The 21,567-nt window shown below is 39.8% G+C and overlaps 3 protein-coding genes across 3 annotated transcripts; 2 read left to right on the top strand and 1 right to left on the bottom strand.

The window, feature by feature from the left end:
• Positions 1 to 722: 722 nt before the first annotated feature.
• On the top strand, positions 723 to 10,074 carry LOC115692509 (protein HAPLESS 2). The gene is made up of 18 exons (XM_056318617.1): positions 723 to 1,102; positions 1,411 to 1,554; positions 1,950 to 2,038; positions 2,505 to 2,544; positions 3,024 to 3,081; positions 3,169 to 3,229; positions 3,833 to 3,911; positions 4,348 to 4,482; positions 5,308 to 5,502; positions 5,881 to 5,961; positions 6,036 to 6,136; positions 6,636 to 6,753; positions 7,545 to 7,577; positions 7,654 to 7,747; positions 7,844 to 7,932; positions 8,269 to 8,384; positions 9,051 to 9,151; positions 9,238 to 10,074. The coding sequence occupies exons 1-18, from the start codon at positions 893 to 895 to the stop codon at positions 9,750 to 9,752; spliced, it is 2,259 nt and encodes a 752-aa protein (XP_056174592.1). The 5' UTR covers positions 723 to 892; the 3' UTR covers positions 9,753 to 10,074.
• LOC115692510 (cytochrome P450 87A3) lies at positions 9,915 to 12,861 on the bottom strand. Its single transcript, XM_030619379.2, has 9 exons — positions 12,377 to 12,861; positions 11,945 to 12,266; positions 11,706 to 11,855; positions 11,297 to 11,548; positions 11,110 to 11,199; positions 10,944 to 11,022; positions 10,749 to 10,855; positions 10,480 to 10,607; positions 9,915 to 10,393 (listed from the first exon to the last, which is right to left on the bottom strand). Exons 1-9 carry the CDS (start codon positions 12,568 to 12,570, stop codon positions 10,261 to 10,263), a joined length of 1,455 nt encoding a protein of 484 aa, XP_030475239.2. The 5' UTR covers positions 12,571 to 12,861; the 3' UTR covers positions 9,915 to 10,260.
• Positions 12,862 to 20,041: 7,180 nt separating this feature from the next.
• LOC115692521 (uncharacterized) lies at positions 20,042 to 20,563 on the top strand. The gene has a single exon (XM_030619397.2). The coding sequence runs from the start codon at positions 20,042 to 20,044 to the stop codon at positions 20,561 to 20,563; it is 522 nt and encodes a 173-aa protein (XP_030475257.2).
• The last annotated feature ends 1,004 nt before the right edge of the window (positions 20,564 to 21,567 follow it).

Below are 21,567 nucleotides of genomic sequence, written 5' to 3'. Positions count from 1 at the left end.
TGGTTACCAAACGCACCGAAGTGGAGACTCTCAAGGTGGAGACTCTCAAGGTATAACTTGACCTGGCCCAGTTGCAAGAAGACCATAAAGGTGATTTGGATAGGGAGCTTGAACTAAAATTTAAACAGCAGATTTGCTTTAGTTGGAGACCGTGAAGGAATGTATTGGCATCAACCATCTTGGAATCAATTGGCTCAAGCATGGCGGCAAGAACACAAAAACTCTTCTGTTCCAGTGGTCCTAGAGATTGAGATGAGGGTGGTTCTGTCACTGAAGAGATGAAACATTGCTTTTGGCTGCTGATGATTCTGCAGAGGAAGTCAAGGCGGCAGTGAGATCAGTTGGGAGTGTCTAAAGGCTCCCGGGCCTGATGATGTCCTGGCAACATCCCGATCACAACAATTCCGGGATGAGTTTAGTGATCGGTTCGGGCCGTTTGGTCCGGTTCTCAGGTTGTGCCGGACCGGTGATCAGTTATGAGTTCTAAAGACTCCTGGACCTGGTGGTATCCTGGGAACATCCTGTCACAACAATACTATGATGAGTTTAGTGATCGGTTCGGGCGGTTCGGTCCGGTGGTCATCCCTACTTCTGGGCCCGTCCACTGATCGGTTCTATCACGACAGGCGGGCTAACGGCCCCGTTTCGAGTTTTCTAGCTTTTTCTTTTTCTTTCTTGCTGCATCGAAAAGCCAAAAAAAAAAAAAAAACTAACTTTTGATGCCCGCCAAAAAAGAAACCGCCTTCAACAACACTACGCACCCCCAAGCGGTTTCATTTCATTCTCGCACTGTTCCACCGACTTCCTCTTCCGCTCATCGACGCCATCAAACCCATCAACTCCACAACCACGATCAACCAGACCTCCTCCACGCTCTCCTCCGGTTCAGAATATGGCGATCAGGCTCGCCGCGGCGGCGGCGGCAGTGGCGGCGGCAGTCCTCGCGTTCCTCCTCCTCCACTGCCTGAGCGGGCTGACGGTGTCCGGGGTCGAGATCCTCTCCAAATCGAAGCTCGACAAGTGCGAGAAGACCTCCGCCTCCGACGACAACCTCAACTGCACCAAGAAGATCGTGTTGGACTTGGCCGTTCCCAGTGGTTCCGTAAGTGATCATCGCTGAGTTGTGCAGTGCGGATACGTACACTTGAAGAGAAATGATTGCACGAACTGATTTGCTTCCTTAATTTTCTTGCATGAATTGCATCAACTGCACTTGATAGAAACAGTTGCGTTCGCTTTGTTGATATTATCAAAGCCCGTGATTGAAGGAGAGATTCTGAAATTGATTGGGAATGGGTCGTGGAATTTTTGGTGAAGGTTGACTATACGAACTGATGATGCCATTTTGATGTGTGCAAAAATTGAAATTTGGCCGCATTGCTTATTCAATCTACTCTGGGGGGATTGCAGAGCGGAGGGGACGCCTCGCTCGTTGCGGAAGTAGTAGAGGTCGAAGAGAACTCGACGAGCAAGATGCAAACTTTGCGAATTCCCCCGGTGCTGACGGTCAACAAGTCTGCTGCATATGCTCTCTACGAGCTTACATACATAAGAGTATGGAACCTCTCTGATCCTGGTGCCTGTATAAAGCGAGAGTTTTGGTTCGCAGATATGTTTCTACTTCTTTAGTCCCGACTGTATTGTCTTCTGCAATTATCCCCTCATCTGCTCCATAGAAGTTAGAATTTTTTTAGTGTAAAACCCTTCAAGGTGCATTTTATGTCCTTAAGAGGAAATTTACGAGCAAACATGCTTTTAATGCCTTTCGAGTGTGAAATTCTTGGTGAGACAAGTTGCTACAGGATGTGTGCTTTTGCTTTATAGCACTTCCTTTTGACTTGACACAGATAAAATTTTCATGCTTCTTCATGTTCATATCATCTTTTCATTTGTACTCAATGTTGTGTTCATGCGCTAAATGTACTATGCACTTATGTGACATTTTTCAGGATGTTCCATACAAACCGCAAGAAAATTATGTGAAGACACGCAAATGTGAGCCAGATGCCGATTCAAAAGTTGTCAAAATATGTGAGAGGCAAGATCTCTCTCTCTCTCTCTCTCTCTCTCTCTGACTCTTCATCTTACCACACCATTCTCAAGTTTTTGGATTGCATTGGACCAGGTCAATGGTCCCCTTCTCTGCTGCTTCTCATAGTGTTTCCTTTTTCTTATTGGCCACAAAATACCTGGTTAAAGCAAATGTGGTAGGAAATTATTTGCAAGATTTTAGCGACACTTACGATTTTTGCATTGTTGTTACCTAAAACATTGAGGAAATTTTACGTGCTTGCGCGCATCTAAGGCCATCATGATCTAGCACCACATTTAGCAACCTGCACTATATTGTATCTTGTACCTTACATACGAATACAACTTGTTGCGCACAATGGTTCGCAGTATATTCATTCAATAGGAACTTTTCTTCATTGGATTGTTGCATGAAAGTAATGCAGATTGGCAGTTGACCATCATGTAACAGGGTCATAGTCTATGCCTTACAGGTTGCGGGATGCCGATGGTCATATTATTGAGCATACTCAGGTGTCTTTTTCCACCATCTTTCTTCGTTTATCTCTTTGAGTCATCATAATATTCTTTCCTTTTTCTCTTCAGTATCTGGTTTCCTTTTATGTTTTACTGGATAATCCCATATCCTCCTCCAGTTTTAGATTGATTGCTTAAGATTGCGCACTTACACATGGAAATTTGTTTCGAAGGACCAACATGAACAGCACAAATGCTTGTGGATGTTGGATTTGTCCATGCTCAATCTCACTCCTTCCGACTTGTTCAATTTTATATTAGTATCAGAACTTTGGAAATCACTCATCACAGGAATCTATTTTGTGTTAATAATCGTGATATTTTAGTTAGTTTTCCGGAGACAGTTATAAATATCATATTGTGTGAAATGTCTGTTAAAAAATATGGATCATGGTTATTGACTCGTCCCTCTTTATTTATGTCGTGCATCTTCCTTCTCAACTTTTGGTGTCTTCTACAATTGTTGTTTATCTCAGCCAATCTGTTGCCCTTGTGGGCCCCAGCGGCGCATTCCATCATCATGCGGAAACATCTGTGAGTGCTGTTACATATCTGTTAATTTTCTAATGCATCTTTATTTTCTAACACTTGGTTTCTCTCTTTCATTGATTCAAATATCAGTTGACAAAATGCTTAAAGGAAAGGCTAATACTGCTCATTGCCTCAGATTTCCCGGTGACTGGTACGGCCACGCGTGCTTTCCCCAAGAGAAAAATTGTTGAACATTCCTATCCAAGCCCACACTCTCCTTACAACCAAACATTGATTCCTGGATCCTTCTTTAGTGTGTGTAATGCTGAATTGACGAACTCTGTTTTGTTGAACTTCTGAGAATCACATTGTAGTGGATCATGGAGAAAAATGCTTGTGATTGTGATCATTTTCTATATCTATACTGTCTTCCAAGGAAAAATTTGAAATTGGCGTCTGCTCTTGAATTGTCTAGAACACTCCCTCCCTTTTTTCTATCACAACTGCATTCTCTTTTGTTTGGACAAAAGAACCGATAGTGAAAGAAATAACCTAATTGTGTACATATCTTTCCAATTTAATGTAAGTAGTGTTTAGTGCAGGCTTTATAATACACATACAATATGCCCATAGAGTTGATCAGTGGTGATCCAAATTTCACTGAAATTAACATAAATAGACAGACGAAGTTACTTCTGTAACTTCCAATTATACGAGCAAGATGCTAGTTGTACTTCTGTGGATTTTTTTGTTATCCACTCTTATTCAGTTTATCATTACACACATCCTAACTAGAAACTGTTCTCTGGTGAAGGTTCCATGTTTTTGGTATCGGACAACGATCACTAGGATTCAGTGTCCGGATTGAAGTGAAAACAGGAACAAGAATCTCGGTATGATTTTGCTTCATATTGTTATCAGCTTTTTGTCTCAAGGAAATGTTAGCTGTTATAAAATAACTTACTATTCAACTTTTTGTTTTGTTATATTGTTGCTTGTTCCCTTAACAATTTGTAATTTATATTTTTTGTTCTTTAGCAGAATTACTTAATTTCATGCAAGAATACGGGATTAGTAGCGTCAGATGTTTATGTCATGGAACTGTTTGGAGTAATTGGCTAGGGCAATGAAGCCCTGTAATTTCTTGTTTTTATCCACTGCTAAACTATTTGTTGCTTTCACTCAATAATATCCATTTTCTTTATAAGTTTAACTCTTCTGATTATCAATACCCTCTGTTGGTTTGTCAAAGTTTGAATCTCTTTTAGAGTCCACTTAAGATGGATTTGCTGACAACTCTTCCCACTGTTTACTTTCTCTGGCCTACAGGAGGTAATTGTAGGTCCCGAAAACAGAACTGCTATATCTGGCGATAACTTTTTAAGGGTGAACCTTATTGGAGATTTTGTTGGGTACACAAATATTCCGTCATTTGAGGACTTTTACCTGGTCATTCCAAGACAGGCATGTCTCACATTTATTCGATTCTTATGCTAGTATTGATAGACTCGAAGTTTTTCTGCATTTTAAAGAAAGAAAAGTACAGCATATTTTATCCTTCTCACTTGGTGTACTTTGGCACCATAATGACTTCTTGTATGATTTTCAATGGATTGATACACTCTGATATGCATGATGGGGACCACATTGAGAAGGACCACACTGTTTCTTGTCGTCATTGATGTTTATTTTGGTCACTTTTTAATTTCCCAAATAATACATGACATTGCTTTAATTAATCTTTTCATCAGTACTACTTTTTGCATGTTAATTGGAACTCCATTTAGATGATTTTAGGATTGGCAAGGTGGGTATCCACCCCGCATCGTTGTTTGTACAGTAAGCTGGTCGATTGTTTTTTCGGCCTGACATGTTTGTTTCTCATGTTAATGTTGTGCATAAATTAGATGGATCTGCCTTTGTCTATAAATAGACTGAGACATACCATGCATAGAATTGGAATTACTATAAGTATACAGATGGGTGGTAATATTAATCATTTATGATGTTTGAATGAACTGCAATTTGTTGGTCAATATTTATATCCAAGGTTTTTAAAGGATTCAAATTGGAAGTTCAGAATACTCACTGATCTTCATAGGTAAAATGGAAAAGAAACAAATAAAAACAACAAGATCAACATTGGATAGCATTTTAGCCTTGACCTATCTTTCTTTTAGAGCGTGCAACTGCACTTCTGTACTGCAGTGTAAGTCAGTAGCCGAATTGTAAATTGCCCCATTAATCAGCCTGTTATTTATCCTGAGACATTTTCTTGTTGTCTTAAAGAGTGGACCTGGTCAACCGCAGAATCTAGGGACGAATTTTTCTATGTGGATGCTGCTTGAGAGGGTCAGATTTACCTTGGATGGCATTGAATGCAACAAGATCGGTGTCAATTATGAGGCTTTCAATGGACAACCAAATTTTTGCGCCTCACCTTTTGGAAGTTGCTTGCATAATCAACTGTGGAATTTCTGGGATGTTAGTCAATTCTACCCTTTCAGCTACTGCCTGGGGAATATGATCTGCCTTATTTATTTAACTTAGAGCTTTTGACACATGATACTATATTGCTGGCGACATTCGAATTACTGCAACCTTATAGGGATATCTAGATATTAATGTGCTATCTTCAATAATCGAACATGAATTTGGTAGATTTGCAAAAGCATAACAGTTTTTTTCCCCTCTTGCAAATTGCACTCTATATCTGCCTTGTCAATTGTTCGCATCTTCTGCCTAATTAAAATTACTACTGACTACTCGGAACATCACCACTCACAAAGACGTTGACAGATAGTAAGTGGTGTGTTATCCTGTGGCTTGATTTGAAGAGCTCTTTTTTCCCTTTAATGAAAGGCTGACCAGAATCGAGTTGGGAGAAATCAGTTGCCGCTGTATGGCGTAGAAGGAAGATTTGAAAGGATAAATCAGCATCCAGTAAGGTTTTGCATTTGAAGAATTAGGATCATGTTCTTTAATTTCTGTCGTTGACAGTCTTCATTTGGATGCAGAATGCAGGGAGTCATTCTTTCTCCATAGGAGTCACCGAAGTTCTCAACACAAACCTTTTGATAGAATTAAGAGCTGATGACATTGAATATGTATATCAGAGGTCGATCCTATTTCTGTTGTTATATTGTTTCACTTGCTTTCGTGGTGACAGTAACTTGCATGGGGTTAGTTAGTATCTTAGTGTGTTGGTTCATTGTTTTTGAAAAAACTTCATATGTTCCATCTGGCTTGGCATTTTTAAAGGTTCTTTATATGACCCAATGGCCATGATATACAAGTTTTAGTTTTTTATAAAAAATTGAGATTGCAATTACTGACTTTTGTAGATCATCTGTTGGTATTTTCCAGTATAGTTAGACTACAGAAAGGTTGTTGTCTTGGTCTTTTTTGAACATTTCTTGCCGTGTTTGTCCAATATCATAAAAAAATGTGTACTTTTCTATCTAGTGCTTGGGACAATACGGGTGAAATTAAGTGAAGCCAAGCAATCTTCAGCCATTTGTTTTGCTTAAGTAAAGGAGTAAATTTTTGTTCTTTGACATTTCAGTAAATAGTATTTTATTACGTGAATAGTTGATTTGTACCTCTCCTGTCTGTAGGAGCCCTGGAAAAATTTTAAGTGTCACTGTTCCGACATTTGAAGCCTTGACTCAATTTGGAGTGGCCACAATCACAACAAAGAATACTGGTGAACTTGAAGCCTCGTACAGCTTAACGGTACCCTCAAAGAGGAATTTTAGTGCTTATATACATCATTTTGTCATTAGTGATCACACTTCAGTGTATACCTCAAGTTCTGCCAGGCACAGGACTGGTTCTATTCACATATTATTTTATTCATGTACCTACAATTTTAATGAGTTACATAACACTCGAGTTATGAAGCTTTTTTGTGGCAATAGCCAGCATTTTGCTCATGGAAGGATTCTCATGGTGTGGTTTTTACAGAATTTGAAGCATTCTCATTTATCGGTGCTATGGTTCGGCTTGATGTGTTATGAACATCAATTCTTGGATGCATTGTTGTAGTTCTCTTATTAATATTAGTAGGTTCCCTGGTAGCTCTAGCATAGAGGCTGCCAGACTAAATATTCCTGTTTCCAGATACAGGAAACAGGAATATGATTAATTATGATTAACTAATTGGGAGTTGTGTAACGGAGTTACTTTTCGGTGCTAGGATGTATAACACCTTAATTTGTCTATATCCTGAACCACTGCAGTGTGGAAGAAAGTGATATTCCTTATTCTTCATCTATCAAATTATAGTTCCACCGTTTAGAGAGTATAAGTCAAGGAGTTTTCAGTCATAATTATCGAATAAATTATTCTAAAAAAAAACACTTTCATAGAATGGAATGCAATGACTCAGTAACTTTGTATAGCTTATGATTTTCAGACAGAATTTGGATAGTGCATCCTAGTTTAAATATCCATACTGCATATACATTTGGCTGTTTTAGGAAACTACTTAATTCTCCTCTTTGACAAACTACTTCATCCGGCAGTTTGATTGCAACAGTGGTGTCACCCTCACAGAGGTACTTTTCTTTGAATTGATGTCTTTTGAATAGTTAGCTTGACAATGATGTAAAAGACATTATTTTGACGTTGCAGGAACAATTTTTCATCATGAAGCCAGGTGAAATTTTGACCAGGTCATTTAAGTTGTACCCGTCAACAGACCAGGCAGCAAAATATGTATGTGCAGGTATCAGTTACCACGCTCAATGCTTAGTAGGGAAATTCTGACAGAGCCACTAAGGAGGATTTGATTCTGTAGCCTCCTGTGTGTTTTTTACTGCAGCTATTCTTAAGGATTCTGATTTCAGTGAGGTTGATCGAGCAGAATGCCAATTTAGTACTACAGCTACTGTCCTTGACAATGGATCTCAGGTGTGATGTTTAGCGCAAAGTCATGCTCGATAAGTCACATAAAATTGCTGATGAGTGGCGTACTCGAAAGAATTGTCTTCGATAAAAAGTTTTGTTATTGGAAAAAGCTTGTGAGATAGATGCAGAATTGATTGATTTCTGCTAGAAGTATCCATTTGAATAGTAAATGTCCAAAGTATTCACAAAAGGGTTTCAAGAGTTGAGATCAGGTATAATTGTTAGCCTTCAAGTGGCTCAGCAATTCTGCTGTTTGGCTAATAGGGGAAGTTTAATGATAGTAGCTGTAAAATTCACTTCTGCTATTTAGTGTGTCTTGAATCAATGACTTCTTTGCAGATTGCACCTTTACAATTACCAAAGACAGGTATGAGTGGGTTTTTTGATTCCATCAAGGGCATTTGGAGCAAATTATGGGCAGGTGTAATCGATTTCATCACTGGAAAAAGTTGCAGGTTAGTTTAATGTTGTAGCATCTGTCAGGCATAAAATATGTATTGTTTGCACATACTTTCCTCACATATCTTCAGTTAGTCAATGAAGAATGTATTTGACATTTCTTTTGGCTTGAAGAAAATGTCTGTCCTCTCTTCTGGCATGGCTTGTTGTGTCAAGATGTTCATACCATCAATTTGGTGTGAAATCTCACAATTTTGCTTCTGGAGGATATAGAACTGTCGCTGGAACAAGGATGGGAGAGAATGATGGTATTAGGGTTTGACAGAGTATACAATTAGCATAGAGGAACATGTGTATACCACATCTAATGCGTCCACTGTGGTATATGTTTGTGATAGTAACAAGTGTGGAATTGAATTCCCAGCTCCTTGTGTTTCAGGAAATTTCATGAAAGGTGCATAATAACACAGCCCTTGGGAACAGAGCATGCAAGCAAAAAGATGTGAAGGATAAAAGTAGCTAAATATAATAATAAGAAATTGTATGAGGCAAAGTGCATGATTGCATGTTTTTATCTTGTGGAATTCTGCTGTTAATGTTCACCTGTGCGCATGTGTTACTACCTACTGTGCAGTCTGCCTTTCAACTGGGACTCTACTTTGCATGTAAGCCTGCTTTAGAATGGTTATTTATGTACTACTAATGTATGGTCTTGTCAACAGGAGGGAATGCTCAGGTTTTTTCGACTTCAGATGCCACATACAGTATATATGCATGAGCTGGGTCTTGATGTTTGGTCTACTTTTAGCGACGATTCCAACAGGTAATTCCATTTTTAATCTTGATAGGTAAGTTTGATTACCCTTTCAAGAGAATAGTGCAATTAAATAACCATATATGTTATTACAGTTCTTGTGTTGCTCTGGCTGCTGCATCAGAAAGGACTCTTTGACGCCCTTTATGATTGGTGGGAAGATCATTTTCAAGATGAAAGTCAGATCTTCCCAGGTGCTCGAAGACATCAAATTAATGCTAAACGTACCCATATGCACCATAGGAAACACCATAACAAGGAGGTGACACACCACAAGCATAATCCTTCCCACAAACGAAGTGTCCATCACCATCATGAACATAGGCATCCAGATAGGGAGCCTGAGTACTATTACTATCTTCACCATATACACAAGGATAATTTCAAGCATGGTCATGGAAAGAATTCAGGTTTTGAACCAGAGATTGCTTTGGATAGTTTAGAGGATGACAGAATTGGACACAGAAAGCGTAGAAAAGAAAGAGGGTCTTCTGGCGGATCCTCTGAACTGAGACAGCATGCTGACAATCGAAAACATGAGCGCAATAGTTATAGCCATGGTCTACAGGATCAGACATGGTTGAGCCCGCATCCCAAGAGAAGAGAGTGACGTGTCAAATATGGAGCACTGAGTCTGGAGTCTTTTTAAGCTCACTCAGAGAGATGGTTCTGTTTTGATTGATTCACTTGGTATTGCGGAATATATGTTGTATGAGAGACCAGAGGAATAGAATCTTCTGAGGAATTCTTTGATGTAGAATGGGCACGGAAGTTTCGACAGAGATGTAATGTAGACATATACTGTTTAAGCACTGTTCTTTTGTAAATGTTGCTGTAAGTTGGTTACATTTTGTAACTCTTCAACTTCTCAATTCCATTCAAGTTGTCACCCTTACCGGACATGCTGAGACATATAAAGGCAAAATTTTGTACTTGTTCTTGGCCAAAATTATTGCTTCCTCTGGAGAGAGTTTTCCATTGGCTTCATACATCTTGAAGTATATTGTTGACAATTGTTCCCTTCTCTAGCTTGTCAATAGCCATTCTGATTGCAGGGCATGAAGCTGTGATACTTTTACCTGCGGCTGAAGCAAGACCATTGACTTGGTTGGCGTTGTTCAGGTTTGGCTATCTTGATGTACATGAATTTGCTCTTTTTTCGACTCTTTCTCCCAGATTCGAATATGAAAACCATCTGGAAATTGTAAACCTGGAGTTCGGACAGTATTGCCTCCTTTAATTGCTTGCCACCTAAAAAAAAAGTTAATTAACAACATGGTTATTCTCTCTCCATAAGTAAGGCTCATTTTTCACTATTTGACACTTGACACTGTTACCTGTATCTTGTCACTAGGCAATGGAGAAAAACCGCCATCTGAACCTTTGTGAAGTCAGTCCCAACACAGAATCTCATACCCCCACCAAAAGCCATAAATTGTTTAGATGCAACATGTACCTCCATCCCCTGTTTGTATTCAATTTTAGTTAAAAATTGAAAATGATGAAGATTCTAGGAGATTCATTATCTGCTGTTCTTTCTTTTTTTGCTTGTAGGGATTCATTATTTGTTTGCAGGTGAAGAAGAACAAAGAATTATGAGGCCAACCTCCCATCTCCATGGATTAAACGTCAGTGGATCTTCATATTTTGCTGGATTTAAGTGTACAGCTGGCGGACAAACCATAACAGCCCAACCTGCTGGTATGGTGTAGCCTGTCACCAAATCATGGAACTTGTCAACATAGATTGTTCTTTCTTGTCTAGCTAAAAGTTGTGTCAGATGAGTATCATTTCAATATACCTTTGAATTGAATTTGTCTCAGTGCTTTCCGGAAGATTCCTGGAACTATATTTGCGAGCCTGACTGTTTCATTTATAACCTGCAAGTGGACGTTAGCAGTAAGAAAGCTGTCTTATGCATGTATCATCTCAGTAGAACTTGAAGGTAAGTAAAAGTTCTTGCTCGCCTGAAATGTAAATGTCATTGATTTGTACTCCTTCCAGGTAAGTGCAGAATCGGCGTCTTCCCTTTTCCTTATGATGGCCTCATGTTCCTCCTGAGATATATTTGAGGCTTTAGGGGACGTTAGCCAAACAAATTGTTAAGCTTGTTATTGATTCGAAGTACTCAAAATATTGTTCGATTTTACTAACCGTCAGTCTCTTCAGCGCCATAGGGTTGTCTAAAAGAAACTTCATGGCTAACGTTAGAGCAAGTGAAGTAGTCTCAAAGCTGGCAAATAGTAACACGAACATTAAATCCAATGCAATTGCCTCCGTAAGAATTGTTCCCTCCTTTCGAAGTTCTTCAAGCACGTAATCAAAAAAATCATTTTGTTGTTTCTTGGGCATCGTCCTTCTTTCTTGTAGCAAGTTCTTCAGCATCCTCATTGCCTTTTTCCTTCCCTTTAGAATTAGGAAAATTTTGGACCAAAATTTTTGTTAAACGTAGTTAGGTAAAACACGTTATGAAATGTAATTCTGTTATTGCCAAGAGGGCTAGAGTGAAACAGAACAATGGCTTGTTATAATTGACAGGTAGGTTTCTGCTGGTTTTACTTACCTGTAAGCAGTTGTGATAGGCGGTACCAGGAATGTCCAACGGAAAGGAAATCAATCCTCGTATGAACGAGACAAAGCTTTCCCTGAGATTTTCTGAAGAGCTCTCTGAATCGTAACTTATCAACTTCTTTGCTGTCAGATGGAATATCATCTGCAATGGCGTCAATTTTATCAGTTACACAGATATTATCTTGCAGCTAATGATGATTGAATAAAAAGAACTGTCGCTCTGAAATTTACACTTGCTGTTTCTTCTTTAACTTCAATCGTGTTCTGACATGACCACTGCTGTAATCTTCTGTATGCAGTCTTCTCCACTTCCGGGAGCATCTTTTGAAGGCTCGCAGGGCCAAAGAGATTCAGCACCATATTCTTGAGGTACTTGTACATGAAACCGTGTAGCGAACCCACATTTTGTCGGCCGAAAATCTCCGTGAAGGTGTCCGGGTACCAGCTCTGGAACAAGTGTCCCTCTCGTTGGAAGATGAGGTAATTGAGATCCGGATCTGTCGATACTATGACCGGCCGTCCCACCAAACTTGTCCGGAATATTGGTCCATATCTGAAGAACAACAAAGAAATCGACACAAGCATTTACCATTAGAGAAGAATGAGTAGACAAAGGTCGGACAACTTTCAATATAAGTAAATGGCTTGTTATCGAAGCCTTACTTCTTCATCCTCTCTTTAACGAATGGAGAGATATCATGAGAAGTGTTTGGAGCGAAGAACTGGAGGGTCTCGCCGAGGAGTGGCAAACCCATCGAGCCCGGTGGAAGTTTACCGTCGCATCTAGGATTCCTCCACCGATAAATCCAGTACACGATGCCAACGACAACCAAAACTCCAATACAGCCTAACCACATTCCCGTGAAGGGTCTTGGGTAGAATCTTAGAAGGTACGATGCTAATGCTGGTGTAGCAGAAAAATGGAATGGTCAGTCTGCAAGGTTGGCAAAGAAAAGAACAAGCGCACAACATGTGTCATGAACCATGAGGAGATCTTCTTATATAGGCATTGCCAGAACCCACTATTGGCAAGTAACTTATTATTAAAACTGTGACCTTAATTTTTTATGACATAAAGCTGTACCAGTAGTAACGATTCTGTTCAATGACCCCTAATTATCATCCGTCAACGGCTGGTATATGTTTATATAATATTGTTCATTCTTCAAGGACCTTAGCATGGAGGAAGCTTTCGGGATGCTTCTCTCTCTCTCTCTCTCTCTCCGTGGAGTTCCTTTATTTATTTTTTTCTTTTTTGAGTTTGTGGGTTCAAGGTAAACAGTCGTTGAAGCCAAAAAGGGCAGAAGCACGATGGCATGACTCAGGGTCTCGCTAGATTTGAGAGGATCAAGCATTGGGGAGCACCTGAAATGGGATATATAAATATCCATCTTCTATAGCACTAAGAAGTAACTTCACTGACCACTAGCACAGGGTGGCGCTACTATTGAAGCGCACTCTTCCTCTCGCAAAAGGTTGAGTGTTCGAATCCCGGTGCCGCGGGGTGACTTCACCGGTGCACGTGTGTGGTGGCTAGCACGTGTCGCCCCCGGAGGTTTACCTCCCGCCTGGCCGGCCGGGGGGTTCCCTGGGTCACAAAAAAAAAAAAGTAACTCTACTGGATTTTACCGACTCCCTCAAATCCAATCAAGGTATCTTTGCTAAATCCTCTCATCATTGTATATGCCCAATCCGAAAAGAAAAAAGAATTTGGAGATGACCACTTATTGGGTTATCTCATATCGGTTATGGAAGGAACATGTGATTAGTTTATAAGTGTGAGATAAAACTTTATCTTTAAGCTAATTTTTGAGTTGAGTGAGGCTCAAGATCACTTAAAACTGATATCAGTGTTCAATTTACCAACAAATCTGGATGCAACAATCACACAGGAGATACGGATCATTGCTGCTCCAACTCAGGACCCGATGTGTGAGGGAGAGATTGTTGGGATTATCCCACATTAGTCATGAAAGAGGTTAGTAGTCAGTTGATAAGTGTGGGGGTTCAGCGACGGATTGACCCAAGAGGGGGCCCCAGAGAGGGTCAAAGCCCCGTTACAATGGTCGTGGAAAGAGCTGATGGTCAGTTTATAATTACGAAGATAAACCTTACCCTTTGAACTAGCTTTTAAAATGAAAGTCCCAAAACCACCCGACATCGCTCCCTTCATTATGCGAATGTGACATAATTGCACGATTGACCGGCAATATTTCAATAATACTTCTCGTCTCCATCTAATTTTTCGAAAACCATAATTTCATAACACCACCGGTTAAGTTTTGAGTTGTTTTTTGTTATCGTCCCGAACATAACGTTGCAACTCACAACGCAAGATTGTCATCCTAACTATTTTCGAAATTCAGAATTGGGTTCAATGCAGACGCATCACATGTAGCCAAGCTTCCACTTCCAATTGCAATTACGAAAGGGTTGTAATTTTTTTGAAAAATTGCTGTCTGTACTGCAAGATGCGTGGGCATCTTTGATTCTTTGAAGCACAGGGTAGTTTCCAAAAAACAGTGTAAACCCCAATTTTACGCATAGAGCAGTGCTCCATTGCAAACCCCCATTGAGCCACGGACTTGACCAGACATGGCAATGAGTACACTCCAATCTCTAGGTAGGCTCACTGTGTTCCATGACCCACCATTTCCTCCATTGTTATGTGCAAATGGTTTTTTTCCGCAGCACAAATCTCTCGTAGTAAATGCTGGACAAAAGTTTCACCATGCGAAGTCCCCAACACAAAAAAAAAGAGAGTTTTCAGGGTTGAGATGCTTAAAAGGAAGAAAACACGAACGTGGGGTTCCTAAAACTTCGTCCCAAATCACGGGGGTCTTACCAGTCCTTTTGACTGTCACTATGCAAGTTTTACTGTGCACGAAACCTACGCTCAGTTTAATCAACGGAGGCAAGCGAATCAGGCACAGTTCAAGAAACTGTCTCGATCCATAGTCATCACATCCTTTTCGCGATATCACGTGTTCGGACCTCTCAGAGCGCCCGACTGATCTCATCGAATCGCAACGGTCCTCTCCGTCCCTCTACTTCATTGAGTATTCTTCCGTCCGATCTTTCTGATTCCCTAGATAAATTTATTCTTTTGCTGATGCAGTTCTTACTCTGTGTCGTAGCTGTCGAATGTAACAACAATGAGGTAATGAACAGCTTTACGTACAACCTGATTTGCACTATTAATATATTCACTAGTTCAGCCGTATATGATCATCACAGCCACTGGTTTTCGTGGACGGTGCATCATACACCCCTCAAAAGTGCAATTTCTGTGATTATCTTTTTCCCAATTTGGGATATCTTTCTTTGTTGAATAAAGTGAAGATGCATGAACAATACAACTTTGATTCTTATGAACTGTGATGAAACGGATAGCTGAACTGCTAGGCAAAGGCTAGGAAATTGAGTCCTTTTGAGTGGGTTCATAGCATGCACAGCTCAATACATAATATTTTTTACGATCTTTTAAATTTTATATTGGTTATATTTTATTAATATTTTTGCCTTTCTAATGCTTGGATGAATACAAGGGTTGCTAGGTGGTCAATTCGCTTTTCTCTAGACCCTGAAAATATGATGGTTTGAATGGGGAAAAGGGACTACTGTCTCGGGTCCTACATGTCTTCGTTGCACACCGCCCAATTATTGTGCGACACACGTGCAACAGAGGATTGGTGATGTGTGCCGCTTGATGGGCACGGGAGTTTTGTCGCCGGGACACGAGAATAGAATCCGGACACGTTAGCATGCCTCGAACGACGCTCGGAATCGGACGTTTCGAAATTACGAATTGATCGGCGATACAATGGCTTGAGTTAATAGGTTTTAACTCTTTTTTTTGAAGCGATCGGCTCTTTTCTCGAGATGAACTTACGTACTATTTTAACGATAATAAAAGATGATATAAGTTATCTGTGATACTCTTAAATGAAATGGGCAAGTGACTGACCTATAAACACTAAATACAATTCATCCTAAGAGCATCTAGGGCACCCATCATCATATCATATGTTATGTTTGCTTAATGGCAAACAATTCATGTAGTGCTACATGCAATAATTGGTATGCACTCCAAGGGAACCGTGAGCTTTTTCCTAGGGAATGCACGATTGATTCGTGATCACTTGCTAGCAAAATCACAAACCTTCCTTTATCACGTGGAATTGCTCTCTTTGTGGAGGACATGAAACTAGGCTTTGGGGGCAAAAAGCTTTCCTTCTTTTTGAAGACCTTTTTGACCTACATATCGAGATGAATTGGCTTTCATGGCTACGAAAGTGGCTAAGGGCTAATTCAATTTTATAAGCATGGTTGTTGGCCATGGTTGTGGATCGGGTAGCATGTGGCTTATTATACTTAGATTTTCTCAATGGTAGATTAGTGTGCTTTAGTAGCCTTGTTTGATGATTATATATATATATGCTTATGACCAATCACAACAGATGTCTCCTAATTCTTGGTGTTAACTTGTTTGAAACTTTTTAAGCATGGAGAAAGGATATTAGAGGACATTTGATTAGATAAACGCCTCTAGATTTACCACTAAGCATGATAGTTTGAAGTGGTAAAATGGATGTAGTCTTCCATGAGGTTGTAACTTCGAGTCATGTTGTGGGTGAACCTTTGGCTTATTTGTGCTTTGGGCATTTTACTCTACCTCATGTAGAGAGACTTTTCGAGTTTTAACACACTCCTAATGCTACGGTGATGGACTCGTCAACCTTGGACCCTTCGAATTTCGAATAGATTGAGTAGGAATATAGTTCAAATTGAGTAGTCCGAAACTAGTGCAAAACTCTTATGGTAACATCCAGAGGTTAGCTGTGTTGATTGCTCCTTTCCACTCTTTCACTCGTGAATGCAAAAAAAGTAAGATTGAGAGTGAGAAAACTTGAATAAGAAAAGATGCACAACATACATCCCGAATGGTCCTCGAGCATGCGGAGCACAACAGAGATGAGTAGGGATCCTATTAGGCGCACTTGAGAGAACGTTATATAGTGAAAACAGAATCTTTATTAGATACTTGGGAAAAAAGTGAGTTAACATGATCTGATTAAATCATACCCCTTTTTTCTTAAAACATTTCGAGTGATAATAAATCTAATTAGGTAGGCTAATTAGTCGAGACTTTGGCAACACAGCTAGGGCTCACTCTTATGTTTTTCCTATAATGAGTTAGTTTTGTTGTATGTGCAATTATCTCTTAGTCATATTTTGACGAGGATAGCCGTTGGCATTCTGTCCGGAGAAAGAGACCATCGATGGAGGCAAGTTGAGAATCGTTGGTGTAGAAGGACACTTGATTCTAGATTAAAGGGGAGTTGGACTAACATAGTAATCTCACAAGTGAAGAAGTGATTTGTTCGGTACATGCGTTGCCCGTCCCTACAAAATTTAAGTTCTAACTATAAGATTAGCTAAAAGTCAAAGATACTGTCAAAAGAAGTAATCTTCAGCATCTTGCATGAAAACTCTCGTAGAAGTACTCATGCAAAAGCAGCTCACATGATCTAGGATCATTTCATAAGAGAAAAGGACACGAGTATTCCAGAAGCAGAGTACGAGTTTGACAGCACTAGATTTATTTATTTATGAGCAAATTGAAGTACACTAGATTTAAAATATTTTCAGACAGTTAATGAAGTGATAATAAATAATCCAAATATACCTCAAAGGTCAAGCACACTCGAGACTAGTAGAAAACGTAAGGCATAAGTCATTTTTGACAAATAATAGTTGGAACCATGTTCGGCTCTTGCTGTGATTGCACGTATCTGGACCAAATCTATCTAATTTCTCAAGCATAAAGTTAACTTAGGCTTGTTAAGTAATGCAAAGGAATTTAAAGAAAAATAACAATAATTGCACCCATCCAAGAGAGCTCACAATCCCATTTGACTGGAGATAAAACATTACATTATTAAGCATACGTGCACACTACAACTTACATGTGGCCATGCTTAACTCGATTGGTGTGTGTAGTCCGCTTCTTTAATAACTTCCCATTTTTCTAATTTTTGGTTGAAACTTGAAACGTTTTTTTATAATCTTTGAATTTTGTTTAAGGATGAATTGCTGAATATATCTTCGTACTGTGGAAGCTTGCTCATTTGTGTTCCTACCGTATAAATAAAAAAGAGGCCCATATTTTATTTAGCTTTCAGATTGTCGCATTGAGATGCAATACATGGAAGATCGAGGGACACATCTTTTGTGCATAATTAAATGTTCAATAAATTGCAAATTTGTTACTAAATTCAATGCATGAAGTCAACTTTTCGAATCTTGTCCAAAATATAGTGGCAATTCCATCTTCAAAATGTCCATGTTTGCACGTTGTTACTGACACAGTTGCTTGAGTGTTGAAGGAATTTAAAGTATTGGACCTTTGTATTCGAGCCCCCTGAATTATTTTTAAAAAAAAAGCATAATATTTCTAATACTTTTCATGCGAAGGAGACGATTCTTGTGGTTCCGTGAGCCTAATAATGTTATGTGCTTCAATGTATTAAGGTTTTTGTTTTTGAAAGTGAAATGCCTATGTGATTGATTTACTAACTCAAGCTTTCAAGTTAAGCCTTCTCCAATGTAGAAGAGCAAAATTGTAGGCGTATGTGATTACCTTCTTCACCTAATTTGCTCGTGAAACCTTAAATAGACGTTAAAATTATCTCATACCAGTGTTTTTATGAGATTATAGATAGACTTAATACGCATCGTATCGATCTTATCCTCTTATATCTTATCTTTTATACCAATTTTTAAAATAATAAAATTCACAACTAATGTATCTGCTCCAACAGAATCTTCAAAGAGTTTCATCTAGACAAAATCTCGGTTCATTGTTGAAGCTTTAGGTAACGTAAAAGATGACTATTGGCAAGTCCACAAGTTCTTAAGAAGATGGACACACCTCTTCAACTTCAACCACATAATAAAACGAATTTATCATTGAGAAGCCTTTAAGCTTAATAGGCTTAATAGAGTGTGTGTGTCTATATATATAGTCTAAAGTCACTATATGTTGTTGAAAATGCGACAAATAGAATCATAAACATCTCGAGAAGATAAAACAAGGGGTAGATTTAATGAAGCATCCTTTTCCTGTCTAATGTACAATTATTATGAGCGCTCGGCACTTGCACTTTCAGCAGTTTCAGCTCATGTGCCAAGATTAACACAGCTTCCCATCAGATGACTTCCATCTGACCACTTTTGACTATGACTAAACAATTTAGCTCGTTAAACGAAGCAAGGTCTCTACATATGTCATTGATGACCTAAGTTGAGGACAATACAATAAGTTCTTGGATTGACCGTGCATGAATTTCCCACTTGTCCTGTGGGGGAAAATGGATCTTTAACGGCGGTGATCGGTTCCTAAACGGGTCGATAACCAACCTAGTATTGGAAACGGAACCGGCCAATGTAGGACCTGATCGATCTGTCTTATGAATCGAGATATTCCCAAACCTATCTAGAAATTTGAAAATGTTCTTCTTTTCTGTTTGTAAAAATAAAATGATTTATCAGGCATACAGTTCTGATCTTTTAAATACAAGAACTTTCCCATATTCAAAGCTTTATGGATAGATTTTTGGGATAATGACACAAACAGTTCCTGAACTTTGGCCTAATGTGCAATTTGATCCCTGAACTTTTAATTTGTTCAATGTGGTCCATGAACTTTTATTTTGTTCAATGTCATCCCTGAATTTTTGATACATGATCAATTCAGTCCCTGAACTATATGAAAATGTTCAATGTAGTCATTTCCATTAATTCAAGTTTAAGAACTACATTGAATATTTTTATATAGTTCAGGGACTGAATTGAACATGTACCAAAAGTTTCGGGTTGACATTGAACAAACTAAAAGTTCAGGGACCACATTGCACATTAGGTTAAAGTTCATGGATTACATTGAACAAATTAAAAGTTCATGGACCAAATTGTACATTGGGCCAAAGTTCAGGGATTGTTTGTGTCATTTTGCCTAGATTTTCATACTGGAGTCCATGATTATAAAGCCGGTTCGCTCAAAGAATCGTACCGGTTTGGCCCATTCTCGGGTTGAATTAGGGCCAAACCGATTCTTCTTGAAATCTAAGGCTACGAATGACAACTATTCTGTTTTACAAATCAATTTCTAGCCAGAAATATTTCTGTTTCTGCTCTTGAACGAGTTTTTGAGCAAAAAAACACGTTTGATAACGACATAAAATTTATGTTCCCGAAACAAAAATTTGTTTGATAATGGCATAAAATTTCTCCCTCTTGGATGATCAGCGAGCGGATGGTGGGTGGATGGCGGCGGCGGACGGTGGGCGACGGATGGTGGCAGCGAACGGCGGACGGCAGACGACGGGGGGAAGTGGCGGTGGACGGCGATGCGGCCAGTGCGGAGAATGGCGGCTGGCATCGGGCAGCGACGGGCGGCGAGAGGGGGGCGGCGGCGGGAGGAGGGCAAACAATGGCAGCAAATGGCGGGCAGCGGACAGTGAGGGGAGGCGGTGGCGGACGACAACGTGGCCAGTGCGGAGGATGACGACCGACGTTGGGCAGCGGCAGGAGGTGGGTGGCGGCGGGAGGAGGATGGCCGGCGGCAGGAAACGGTGGCCGGCGGACAGCAGCCGTCGGCAGGAGAAGGCAAACGGCGAGAGGCGGAAAGGGGGCGGGAGGGGAGTGACGACAAGCGGCGGGAGGTGGGTGGTGGCAAGAGGAGGGCAGCCAGCAATGGGAGAAGGTGGTCGGCGGATAGCGGCCCACGGCGGCTGTCGGCAAGAGAAGACGAATGGCGGGAGACGGCAGCCGGCAAGTGGGCAGTGATGGGCAGTAGGTGGGCGACCGGCTAGTGGCTAGGGCAAGCGATAAAAAGATTTCTATTCCAAACTTGTTTCTGGAACACAAAAATAGAAACATAATAGTTATCATTCGCAGCCTAAGTGGCCTAGCTAGTTTCTACTAATTTGGACCGAATTAGCCTAGTTGTATTGTATGCCCCGAATAATCGGGTGAAATCAGCCTAATTCTTTATACCATCTTTAACGCGTCATGCGTGGCACTGGCATCTTAGAAAAATAATAAATATACTAAGATTGTTTTGTAAGTTAATGTAGAGATCGACGAATGGGCGATTTGTAAGACAATTAAAGAAGCGAGTCATGTCAACTTCCAATGAATATACGTCACAGCATTTTTCTTGACCCATTTCCAACATCAATTTCGGTGCACTAAGCATTACTTTCCGCATAAACACGATCTATAAAGCAGAAAAAGTAAAAAGAAGGAAGCTATAGCTAGCCCTTGATCATAAAGATTAGCCTCAAGATATTGTAACAGGTTGATGGATTTGCCTGCGAGCTAGTTTCATGTGGATCGCATTTCATTACCCTAAGAAAGTGATTTTATGCTCTCGTAATTGCCCTAATTGCTCTCGTTAAGGCATGTTAAAGTATTCCTTTTTTTTGCTAAAAAGCTAGCAATTGAAGATATCTCGATCTCTCCCTCTTCCTTTACCGTGGTTGTTGATTTTTGCTCGCAAAATCATTGTGTAGAAGAGAAAATCCCTTATGTGATTGCATGTCAGCTGCAATAATATAAGAGAAAAAGAACGACAATGATAGATTGCGGAAGGACCAATGACACAACTTAGCTTAAGGTCCTAATCCTTTCGAAATATTATTCAATTATCTGCTCTAGCAAACACAATAATTTTCTTATTTAACTGAGTAAGCATGCTGCGTCTGAAAATGACCCTACTAGTTTGACTGTATGTGCCCATTTTAAATTAGGTTAGCATGGACCATCTTATCGCTTTGGATTTCGGTCAT

This window comes from Syzygium oleosum, unplaced genomic scaffold, assembly GCF_021117445.2.
Source record: "Syzygium oleosum isolate NSW1041296 unplaced genomic scaffold, Sole_v2.1 Sole_v2.15, whole genome shotgun sequence".
Lineage (NCBI taxonomy): Eukaryota > Viridiplantae > Streptophyta > Magnoliopsida > Myrtales > Myrtaceae > Syzygium > Syzygium oleosum.
Note: the sequence above shows the minus strand (reverse complement) of the source record. Positions and strands in the feature narration are given on the sequence as shown.